Here is a 12,721-nt window from a genome sequence, read left to right as displayed (position 1 = left end):
TAGATTTTATAATAAGTATATTTAATAAGTAAATTACTGGAACAATTTTCCTTTTTTTTCTTTAAATTAAATTTTCACTGAAGTATATAACCTGTTAACCGAGCAGGACCTATAAATCCGTCAAAGGTAAACAATATCGGGAACGGGTAGGACGTATGAATACATCCTTGAAATATACGTTGTGCCCTGAGAGGAACGGTATATATTTTTTGTAATCTTTTTTAAAAAAATATTTTATTGATTTTTTTTACAGAGAGGAAGAAAGGGGGAGGGATAGAGAGTTAGAAACATCGATGAGATGAGAGAGAAACATCGATCAGCTGCCTATTGCACACCCCCCACTGGGGACGTGCCGGCAACCAAGGTACATGCCCTTTACCGGAATCGAACCCAGGACCTTTAGGTCTGAAGGCCGATGCTCTATCCACTGAGCCAAACCGGTTTCGGCTATTTTTTGTAATCTTTATAATTGTTTGTAAAAATTTATAATTTTTTAATTCGGTGTTTCCATTTTTTTTTTTTTTTTGGTATTCTTTTCTATTTGTTTGTGATTTTGTATTTTCCTTTGTGCTTTATATATATAAATAAACAAAAAAATATATATATCATTCATTTTAATTAAGTATAAATAAATAAAAATAATAATAATATGAAATTACGTCCTCTGGGAGTGACGTATTGACACATCCTAGTGAAAGAGTACGCGCCCGTTACAAGTTGCGTCATTAAAAAGGGAACTTCCCGGTTAACAGGATAATATACATACATAAAAATATGTATCATAAGTGTAAATTTAGCTCTAATATTCAAACTAAAACATATAACTTTGAAAGACTAAGGCCTGAGTTTTTAAAATGATATCTTTGCCCTTTGCCCTAGCCAGTTTGGCTCAGTGGGTAGAGTGTCAGCCTGTGGATTAAAGGATACCGGGTTCAATTCTGGCCAAGGGCACATGCCTGGGTCTGTGTGATCAATCCCTAGTAGGGGGCGTGCAGGAGGCAGCCAATCAATGATTCTCTTTCATCATTGATGTTTCTATCTTGCTTTCTCTAAATCAATAAAAATATATTTAAAAATTTTTTTAATGATGCCTTTAAACTTTAATATCTTGAGTTTATCCTATCTTTTCAGGGGTTTTCTTGTTCTTTAGTGAGGGTCTTGGGAAGAGTGGTGGCAGCAGCTTGCAAGTTCTAGGAAGAAATTGCATATTAAAGGGCAATGATAACAATGGTACCAAAGTAGTATATTGTCCTTATTTGGTGAGGGAGGAAGGGGTGGGGAGGAGAGAGAGAGAGAGAGAGAGAGAGAGAGAGAGAGAGAGAGAGAGAGAGAGAGAGAGAGAGAAGATCCTGCCATCAACAAACAAAATCACACAAAGCAGGATCCTCACCTGGGTGCAGTTACATTATTTGCACAATGCGTATTTATTGGATTGGATGTTGGTGGGAAACATCTGAGAAGATGGGACTCTGTTCTCAAATATTTTTAAAAAGCTGTGTCCCAGAATTGTTCCCAATGAAATTTCAGTTTGATTGTTCTCCTGCTAGAGCTAACTAGATTCTCTAGGAAGCAAGGATTTGCTCTCCTCCATTAGCTGCAGCAACCCGAGGTTTGCTAAATAAGACAAATGAAAAACAAACAAGGTGATATCAAGATGCATTTCAAAGTATTTTTTTATTCTCTTCTGGAATGAGAACAGCTACAGTTTTACATCTTTTGCAGCTGCATTAACAATACTAATCTATAGAAATTAGTGCTTAGAAAACCTGTGCTTAGGCCCTAGGTGGCTCTTGGATCCATCAGTTGAAGCAAAATGCCTAGTATGTTTTTAGCCCGGTGATAAGAGCAGTGGGGAAATACAAATGGCACAGGCCATTCAGGACATTCAATTTACCTGGAGGGAGATGATTAATGGATTGAAACAATTAGTGAATACTAGGGTAGGATATATATACTATAAGGTTCCTTTGTGCACTTCAAACAGGTCAACCACGAGAAGTTCAGTGGGTTGACCAACTGCATTATGCTTTCTGAGGCAGGCCAAAGAAGAGTCTCAACATATTAGACCGATTTTTAACGAACAAACAAACAAACAAACAAGTTTAAAACTAAAAGTATTTATAGTTAAGGCACTATTTATCCTATCAAATGAGACCTTTTCCTTCCTAACTCTACAAAAGGGCTCAGTATGCACTTTTAGACTGTCAGAAGACACCTTCCTGACCTTGAAGGCTTTTAATGTAAGCTTTCTGGGGCCTTTATTTCTTTCACTGTAGACACTGCAGCTCTTACAGTGGTAACACTTTACACAAATGACTCAGCTGTTCTTTGCAATAAAGAATATGGCCTTTAAATAATTTCCCTCTCCTTCTCACCTTTTCTGTCTGTATTCTCTCTCTTTTCTGATCACTCCTTCTCACCTATTATTTTCTGTCTCTGTCTTTCCTTCCTTCTGTCATGATTTATAAACATTGGATACACTTCTTCCGACAGATTTTAAAAAAGCGTGATCCAATTAAACCCCATGAGGAATGATATTCTAGAAGCAAAGCATTAAAAAGATCTTCATTTGCTCACTGCCTTTAACTCACTAATAGACACTGATATTCTTATGATTTTCAACACAAATTCTTGTTTCCCATCACTAAAAAAGTTAGGTAATCTTCGTGAAAGAGAAAATGAGTCCCCCTGAGTGTGTTTGCATATTAGCACGTAGCCAGGTCTCTGCCAAGTTGCTCTCTGACTGACTGCTGCAGATGCTCTTTCTCAAGTATTCTGAGTCATATCTTTAGTGCAAGTCTTCAGGGACAAACAATAGCACCTGTTCCTCACAAGATATCAGGCCAGTTAGCCCATTCATGTATCTTTAATGAAGCTCTGGGGCAGATGGCAAAAAATAGCATCATCAACAACTTAGCACAGTGAAAACAAAGGGGATGAGTGTTGATGCAACAATTCTGTTTTAGAAATAGGAAGAGACAGAACCTAAGTGTTTCACATGCATCTGCTGCTGTCTGGATTGCCTGAACGAAGTGAGGAACATCCAAGCAATTAAAATTCCCTGGCATATAAACCTAACCAATGGACACAGACAACAGGGGATGAGGGTGTAAGGGGGGGGGGAGGGTTGGGAGGGGTAATGGTGGGATAAGGACATATATGATACCTTAATCAATAAAGACATTAAAGAAAATAAAAAAAATCATTGTCATGTACCCTATTTGATCAAGAAGTATTTCCTTCCTTTCCAAAAGGGAGCTGCTTTGGTGAGGAATTGTGGGGGTTAGAGTTAATGGACAGTTGTGATTTGGGGTGTGCTTTGTGTTCCTTCCATGACGCATTGGCTGAGCTTTACCTATGATGGTTTCCCAGTTTCTCATTAGTCATTAACGTGACATATCCAGCCAGTTATTGCTGACTTCCGGAGCAATAAAAATAATGCAGTTTCATACTCAGAGAAATATTTTTGGCCACATCAAGTTTCACTCTTTGTCTTAACAAAATCTATTTTACTCCTTTATCTACAGGATAATTACCAAGTATCTGTGAATTTGTGCTAAGGGAAAGCTACCCTTTCAAGCATAAAGGATGCTATTTTGAATTTTTGATAACATCTTGGAAAATACATGTGGAAACTGGTCATTCTTTGATGCAGCAAGGGGAATTCTATTATTTTTTATTCTTCAGTAAACTATTTTTGGAGGTTGCTGTTTCCAGTGTGAGTGCCTTTCCTGGCATGTCACTAGATGGGAAAATAGGATGATGGAAAGGAAAAGGAAAGACAGGCTTACATTCTTCAGAGCAGGGTGGAGACTGTTCTGTACCTTCAAAATTCTTTATCTGCCTTAAGCAGTAATACTCAGCCAGTGGACTTAATTCAGCTTCCATAGGAGGAAAGTACTCTAGGTGCTATGTGCTTTTGTGTAGCCACCAAGCCCTCTTATCTCTTCCTGCTAACTTGCCCTTGTTTTCTATTTCCTACCTTCAACCAATAATTTTCTAGTAAGTACAGTGAATGGACAGTTATGAAAGGGGGAAATTGTTGCTTTAATTTATACTTCCCACTTATATTACAGTCATGAGCTGCTATAACAGGGTTACCTTCTGAGAAATGCATTGTTTGGTGACTTGTTTGTTGTGCAAACATTATAGAATGTAGTTATACAAACCTAGATGGTATAGCCTACTACTGTGGCTGTAAGTGCTATATTTTTATACACCTGGCAGCACAGTAGGTTTGTTTATAACAACATCAAAACAAACACGTGAATAATTTGTTGCTCTAGACATTACAATGACTATGGTATCACTACGCTGCTGGGAAATTTTCTGCTCTATTATAATTGTATGGTACAACCTTCGTATATGTGGTTTGTCATTGACCGAAATGTTGTTATACAACACATGATTATTTGCACCAATGAGTGGTACTGGTGAGTTTTCTATAACAGATGGTGGTTGGAAGTATTCATAGACCTCCATTATCCTTACTAATTTTTAAGACTGATAATTTCTTTAAAATAGTATCACACTGGGGAAATCTGGATAAGATTGTTGGATTATATCAATGTCATTTACCCTAGTTGTGATGTTGTACTGTAGTTTTTCAAGATGCTACTATTGGAGGAAACTGGGTAAAACGTACATTGAATTTCTATGTATCATTTTTTACAACCTTATATAAATTAAAATTATGTTTATAAAACTTCCAGTCAAATAATTGTTATCATAATTCTTTGTGATTAGGTTGGTTTAGTAAAGATGATTTTAAATGGGACGTAAAAGTATAGACTTCGAGCCTAATTTATCTGGGACTTGAATCCTGGTTCTACCACTTTTTAATTGACCAAAGTTACTTAACCTCTCACGGTTTTGACTTCCTCATTAAGGGAATGAGAATAATAACAATAAGCACACCATAGAATTTTGAAGATTAAATGGGATAGAGCATGTAATAAATCACTTTCCCCATGCTGGTCATATAGGCAGCACTGAAAAGGACTAGCTGCTGTGGTTATCATTACCACCACTGTTACTTCTGGAATTAGAGCTAGAAAGGAGCTTTCTATCATCTCTCAGCCTAGATCCTAATTGGCCACTGGATATTTTGGTTTGTGTTTAGTAAAGGGCATATTATTGTTTTACTTAAGACAAGTTAAGGAAAATTTTATCACTTGGAGCTAAATGATCATTGCTACTGAATGTATTATAATAAATTATTGGAATTAGTTACAGTAGATTTATGATCAAATTGTCCTGGGTGCAAAACAAGGGAGAAGACAAAAGAAACTGAAACTAAACGGATATAATAGCCACACTCCAATAATAGTTGCAAAGCCTCCATAGGTCATTACTTAATCAGGGTTTCTCTGAAACATAAAATTGTTTTTAGTTGCAGGGCTCCAGATTTTTCTCTACCGAAAGTGTGTACACATGTGGTTTCCCCTGTTTTCTATCACTGAAGTCCATGTGATTAAATAGAAAAAGCCCTGGACTGGGTAATGAGCAGCTCTGGGCTCTAGATCCAGCTTGGTCATAGGCAGTGTCACCTCAGGCTTATATCTTTTACCTTCTCTAGTCACCTGGTTCCATGTAAGGTTTGATTTAGATTAGTGATCTTCAAAGAGCAGTCCTGGACCAGCAGCACCAGCTTCAGTTCACATGGGGATTTGGTAGAAAAATACACTCTTGGGCCCCTACCTCGAATCTACTGATTCAGAGACTTTGAGGGTGGGGTTGAGCAATCTTTGTTTTAACAAGCCCTCCAGATTCTGATGCACACTAAAATTTGAGCATCACTGCTCTAGATTATTTTAGTCTACATTTTAGATAGTGGGATCCAACCCCAGAGTTCCTGATTCATAGGTCTGGGGTGGAGCCCCATCATTTGTTTTTTAAAAATTCTCAGGTATGGTTGATGCTGCTGGTCAGGGACCGTACTTGGAGAACTACTAGGTGAGATCAATTCTAAACTCCGTTCCACCTCTGAATCTATTATTACTATTGTTCTCTCTATGCCTTCCGTTTCTCTCATTTACTTTGATCTCCATTTTATTGAAACTGCCTCTGAGATAATTGCATTGAAGATGTCTAACATTTCTTACCTTTAGAGGGTGATGGACAGAAAAGAACTTCCCTAAACTATTACAGCTTATGTTCACATGAAACCTCTATTGCTCTTTGACATTAAAAAGGGACCCTCGATAGTTTGCTTAGTTTTCTCATGTACATAGCTAGTTACAAAGGAAATATCTTCAGGCACCAAGATTCAAGAATTAAGGTCTGATGCCTAATTGCCATTGATCCCTTATGATATGAAGAGCTTGGGCACCGTGGAAATAAAATTATGTTTTCCTCCTAACATGCCGCTTAATGAATAATTACATCTTCAAATGATCCCAGTAATCCACCTCTTCTTTTTCACGGTTTTCTTGATTCTTGGGATGGGATAATGCTCTGTGAGGTGTGGTGTCTGCCGAGAACATGACAAGCCTCGACCTGCCAAATGGAATTATTTAGTTGGCTCATGTTTTCTTTTTTGAATTAGAGTTATGGGTAAGACCTACTGTTTCTCCTTTTATCAGAAAATTGATAATTTTCTAGTACTGTATATTCAAGCTATATCGAAGAGAGAGCAAAAACCTAACGCTTACTGAGTGCCTATTATGTGCCACTCACTGTGCCACAAGCGTGACTTTCCTTGTCTATTAATCCTCACAATAACCATGTAGGGTAGTATCACTGGCTTTGCTTTTTACATGACAGAATAGACTCAGGAAGGTTAAACGAGTGTTCAAGATCACACAGCCAACAGAAAGACAGTATACAGATGTAAGCTCAGATTGTTTGGCAGCAAAGCCTTTGTAAGCAGAGTAGATTGTGAATAAATTATCTGTGGAATAGCTGAAAGAATGGCTAGGTTGCATTATCTCCCTAATGTTGACTCTTAAAGGACCATAGAATTATCAAGTTGCAAAGCCTCTATAGATCATTAACTAATCAGGGTTTCGATTTCACATGTCCTTTCACGAATTTCTCACATGGAGGTGTGCAGCCTTTACTTGACCACCTCTAGGGAAATGGCACACACGCTCTTTCATCACTGATTGTTGGAGAACTCACTATTAGAAAATTCTTTGCATTAAACTTCCCTTAAATCTCTTTCTTTTGAACCTAGTTCTGCTCAGACTTAATCTGGTTCATCTTCCATATATCATTCCTTCAAACATTTGAATATAACAAATCTGTTCTATCCAAGCTAAATGGCATCCATTTTTCCCAGCTACTTCTCAAGATCTATCACACATAATAACAACCTCATAGCCATGACTATTAAGGTGGCTCATTGGTTGGAGCATTGTCTCAAGCACCAAAGGTTGCAGGTTTGATTCCTAGACAAGGCACATGCCTAGGTTGTGGGTTCGTTCCCTGTTTGGGGTGTGTACAGGAGGAAAGCAATTGATTTTTCTCTCACATTCTCTCTCTCTCTCTCTCTCTCTCTCTCTCTCTCTCTCTCTCTCTCTTAAAAACTATGGAGCATTTAATCCTTGGGTGAGGATATAAATAAATAAATAAATAAATAAATAAATAAATAAATAAATGTAATAAATGTTTGTTAAATGACAGAAGAAAAGATTAAATAAATATGATACCTAGACTTCTCACTTTTTTGTTCCCCTTTTTTAGAGTGTGAAGCATCTATGCTATGTGCTGTGTATGTGAGAGGACCATATTTCTAGGAGTAAATGAAATGATTTCCTTCTATATGCTCTTGCACTGAGCAATAGTCACCCTCAAAGAATACCATGTTTTATTTTCTGTCGTAGCACAGTGCCCTCAATGTTGACATCTCAGATTTGCATCGGGTCACAATCAGCTGGGGTTGAAAGCAAACTTAGAGTTTGTTTTTTTCAGGGTTAAAGGCAAGACCTGGGCACTAGGGGATCAGCTCCAATTTAAGCAGGCTAAGTTTGTACTCTCCTGTACAAAACTTGGGCTTACCTCAGCTAAAATGGAAGAAATAGCTGCCTAAAGCTAGTTTCTTTCACGCCCCACTGGCAAGGTAGTAATTGCACAAAGACCTTTTTATTATAAGTTGATTTTCCTGAGAAATGAATTCAGAAAAATACTGTAAAGTGTTTATTTTTTGCTTGCCCTTTATTAACCCACATCATAGGGCCTTCCCTAGAGAAAAACTGTTGGTAAATGAAACCTCTTAGACCCACACAGAAGCATTTTGCACCATGTCCCTGGCTGTGGAGGAAACAAGGATAGGACAAGGCGAGTTAGTGCTCTTTAAACAGAGTCGCCAGCAAGTGTGTGGATTTCTGCCTGAAGAGAAGATTTAGGAATTTAAACAGGGGAAAGGTTTGGGGCTGGTAGAATTAGTGGTAAAGGTTTACATCTTAAATAGAATATCATGTAGCCTTCTTATACTAGTAAGGAGGCCAAAAACCCAGTTTGAACTAAAAGATCATTTCTGTTAATACACTATTTTTGACCTTTATATAACAAAAGTCCCGTAGTTCAACTTATAGAATCGGGCCCTGAAAGCCAAGACTAAACCTTCCTGGGATGCTCTGGAGAACCAGGGGCAGCATGCCTCCAGGAAAGGAGGGAGCTGGGAAATTAAAGTGTGATTTCCACGGGCATGATTCTGTCATAGCGCTCGCTTTCTTTATATGGAATACAAATACTGATATAGAGAGTGAAGATTTTCTATTTTGCATTTTTGTGCTCTTTGATACATTTATTGAGGTCAAATGAAATTTGATGTAGCAGGATTTATTATGAAATGCTCTCTGAATACAACTCCATAATTACCGAGCTACATGGTAGTGCATAAAGCTGTAAAACTGCTTAGCCAGACAAGCAATTTATATGTTACACCAAGGTGTGTATGGCAAAGAATATTAGTTTAATTGGGAGCCAAGATGGAGTAAGCCTTAAATCTGAAGAGCTATATGTTTCACATAATGCAGTGAGGCTTTGAAATAGGACACCTAACTGGGGAGACACAGCTTTTGGAATACATAACAATTAGACATTATTTTCTGCCCAAGGATGCTAAATACTGTTTTCAAAATAAAGCACAGGATGCAAAGCTGGCGTAAGGGTAAAACCTTAAACACTGTGCAATGTGAGAAGCAACGTATTTCTTTGTTTTTAAAAAAGGAAAAATAAAGTTAAGATAAAAGAAAACCAGTCACTGCAATTTAGTTATGGAAGCAGGGGTGAAGCCAATTCACAAGGAGGTGATGTTCTTGCTGTGCTAATGGAATCTCAGAGAGGGGACTTGTGGAATGCGAGTTTTCTGAGGGAGCATATTTGGAATGAGGTTGGAGGTGGGTGACTGTTTGGGTACCCACACACCACCAGGAGTGAAAAACAAATACTTCTTGGCGTACATTTGCTCTCTGTCTGATCATAGGCTCTCTTCTGTTTAGCAGGTTCAGGGTCACATGCCTCCGCTCATGATCCCAATTTTTCCACATGACCAGCGGACCCTGGCAGCAGCTGCTGCTGCCCAGCAGGGATTCCTCTTCCCCCCTGGAATAACATACAAACCAGGTAAGTAGAGAGGGATTTAACATTCTTTTGGAAATGCTAAAATCCACATGTTTTTGCTTAGTAGTCACAACAAACACTGGAGCACATGAAAGAACTAGGAGTACAAAGATCATGAAAAGCTTATTTAAAAGTAAAATTAGAACTGGGAAGTTAATTGGGAAGGTGACATGTTAATAAACTAATTGGTTGCTAAAAACTTTTACTTTCTCTCCTTCTACTTGATTTTTTTTTAATTCATAGATAAAGTGCTACTTTTCCTGGGGGTGATTACACATTTTTATTAGCTCTGTCTCATACCTTTACTGTGAATAATTGTCTTTGGTTACAGATGCTTTCGTTCCCGAGAGCTTTTATATTCTGGCCGAGTGGTCACGTACAGTATAAAATGTTGTTATTAGTTGTTGTCTGATTTCTCTTGGAAGAAGAATTAAAACTGGATTGATTTAATTAACTTAGCATTAATAGCTAAAGTTCTTTTTGATGTTAGTCTAAATAAGGAAACATTCAGTAGTATTTTCTCATTCATCTTGGAACCTCAAAAAACAGGTCACATAACCTTGTAGTGAAATATGTTTTGAGATGATTTAGCAAATGTTGTGATTTTTCTTTATTCCTCTGAGTTTACTGGACTCCTAGGGAATTCAATTAGGGACACAGAATGGTTTGAAGCTTCTTTCAGAGCCTCCTTGTAAACAGGGCTTTAAATGTTTAAAGATATGTTGCCAAAGGAATCCAATGTAAGAAGATAGTCAAGTAAATAAAAGTCAACCTTCATTTCATTTGTGCATTCTTTGTAAGTGACCTCAGCTCAGAAGTAGTGACCTTGTTCTACTCATTAATAATTTCTGTGTCAAGTTCTTTTTAACATATTAACCTGCTTATATTAACCACCAAATCTGTGTGTAACAAATCTGAGTGCAGCAGGTTTTTTTTTGTGTGTGTGGTTTACAAAGTGAACAAAGGTATTTTAATATGCTTAAAACACTAATGAAATATAAATCACTCTACTAAAATGTTTGGTAAGGAAGTTTACTAAGTAGCATAAAAACAAACCTGGTGAATTTGGGTATCTATTTTAACTGCTTGCTGCTATTGATGACTCTTTTGCATTTGGCCGAGTATACCCTTCCTTGTAAGGCAAGGTAAGATGTGTGTGAAAACTCAAATGATTTAAAGAATAGAAATGTTAATGGATTGACTAATTTAAGAACTGACTTTGAAAATTCCTCAAATTAAAAAAAAAAAAAAGTCAATCCTTAGTATGAAAGGTTTTTTTGGACACCTGAGTGAAAGACAGTTGTGGTATTTGGATTGCTAAACATTGATTTTTTTTTCTAGAGCAGAATTTTCAGAACAAGTTATATACTCTATGGAGTTAATGCATACATACACACACACACCCTATTGAAGTTAAATCACATAATCACATATTCAGGAGACTTAATCTATTCACTCTTGTCATTTACCTGAATTTGGGGAGGAGAATTCTGGACCAGAGTCTGAATTTGGATCAGAGTCTGGAGTAAGAAAACTTTTCTGCTGTAAACTGAGCTATGGTAATTTCACTTGAAATACACATGAGACAATGGCTACATTTTTAGAAGAGAGGAGTTTTGTCACATATGAAAGCTGTGCAATGATCACATAACTTGATATTTTGGTCCACTAAGCAAGAGGCTGTGCAAACGCTACCTTGGTCTTCATAAGTTACAAAATAAAGGACTCTCTTTTTTCCCCTTTTCTACTTTCCCATAACCTAAAATGATTCCAGAGAGTCTATGCTGCCAGCTGATCGAATAATCATCTTTATTGCTAGACAGCCAGCCTTTCCTTGGGGTGATATTCACATGGAAGTTGTCTGTTTCTGAACCCATATTAGCAGAGTCTAAGCTAACATATTTAGGGCTCTAGGACTTTCCCTTCAGATAGTTTGCTCATTGCTCTGGGCATTGCAGGGTTCCTGTGCACAGTGAAGAGCAAGCAAGCTCCTCCACCTCACCAGTTTACTGAGGAGTGTTGTCCACAGGAATTGTGCATGTTTATGAACTTTTCCTGTATTCCTACTTTTCTGAGATGATTTTTCCTATCATGAATGGTTATTAGATTTTGTCAAAGGCATCAGTTGAGATAACTGAGTGGGGGTTTTCCCCCTTTGTTCTATAAATATGATGTATTATACTGATTCTTTTAGATGTTGAACCACTCTTGCATTTTTGGGATAAATATTACCTAGTCATCCTGTCTAATGAAAGAGTAATATGCAAATTGACCATCACTCCAACACACAAGATGGCCACCCCCATGTGGTCAAAATGGCTGCCCCTATGTGGACACAAGATGGCTGCCACAAGATGGCCTGCAGGGGAGGGCAGTTGTGGGTGGCAGGCCAATAGGGGAGGGCAGTTGGGCATGACCAGGCCTGCAGGGGAGAACAGTTAGGGACAACCAGGCTGGCAGAGAAGGGCAGTTAAGGGTGACCAGGCCAGCAGGGGAGGGCAGTTAGGGGCAATTAGGCTGGCAGGGGAGTGGTTAGGGAGTTATCAGGTGGGCAGGCAGAAGCAGTTAGGAGCAATCAGGCAAGCGGTTGGGAACCAGCAGTCCTGGATTATAAGAGGGGTCCCAGATTAAAGAGGGTGCAGGCTGGGTTGAGGGACAACCTCCCCCCCGCCATGCATGAATTTTGTGCACCAGGCCTCTAGTAGTGAATAATACTTTTAATATGTTTTTGGATTCAGTATGCTAATATTTTGTTGAGGATCTTTGTATTTATATTCATAAAAGATATTGGTCTGTTTTTTGTGTTTTTATTTTCCTGTGATGTCTTTATCTGGATTTGGTATCAAGGAAATGTTGGTTTCATTACTGAATAGTTAGGAAGAATTCTCTCTCTCTCTCTCTCTCTCTCTCTCTCTCTCTCTCTCTCTCTCCTGTTGAAGATTTTGGGAACATTTTTTTCTCCAATATTCAATAAAACTTACTGGTGAAGCCATCTGATCTAAGACTTTTCTTTATTGGGAGATTTTGATTACTGATCCAGTCTCTTTACCTATTATAGTTCTGTTGGTATTTTTTACTTTTTCTCAAATCCATTTAAGTAATTTGTGTTTTTCAAGAATTTGTCCATTTCTTCTAGATTTTCTTAATTGTTATC

The 12,721-nt window shown here is 37.9% G+C and overlaps 1 protein-coding gene across 8 annotated transcripts in view; it reads left to right on the top strand.

Moving 5' to 3' along the window:
* Positions 1 to 12,721, top strand: part of SOX6 (SRY-box transcription factor 6) — a 522,879-nt gene that overhangs the window by 394,566 nt on the left and 115,592 nt on the right. For 6 of the 8 annotated variants that reach the window (XM_084895470.1, XM_084895469.1, XM_084895471.1 and 3 more), the window contains one exon: positions 9,447 to 9,570. In XM_084895470.1, coding sequence (XP_084751596.1) covers positions 9,447 to 9,570 — 124 coding nt within the window. The remainder of the gene's footprint in view (positions 1 to 9,446; positions 9,571 to 12,721) is intronic. The other 2 variants (XM_084895473.1, XM_084895466.1) reach the window with 1 other exon arrangement.

Source organism: Pipistrellus hanaki (assembly GCF_964339955.1).
Source record: "Pipistrellus hanaki genome assembly, chromosome: 9".
Taxonomy (NCBI): Eukaryota; Metazoa; Chordata; class Mammalia; order Chiroptera; family Vespertilionidae; genus Pipistrellus; species Pipistrellus hanaki.
The sequence above is the reverse complement of the archived record's forward strand: the minus strand, read 5'-3'. Positions and strand labels throughout refer to the sequence as shown.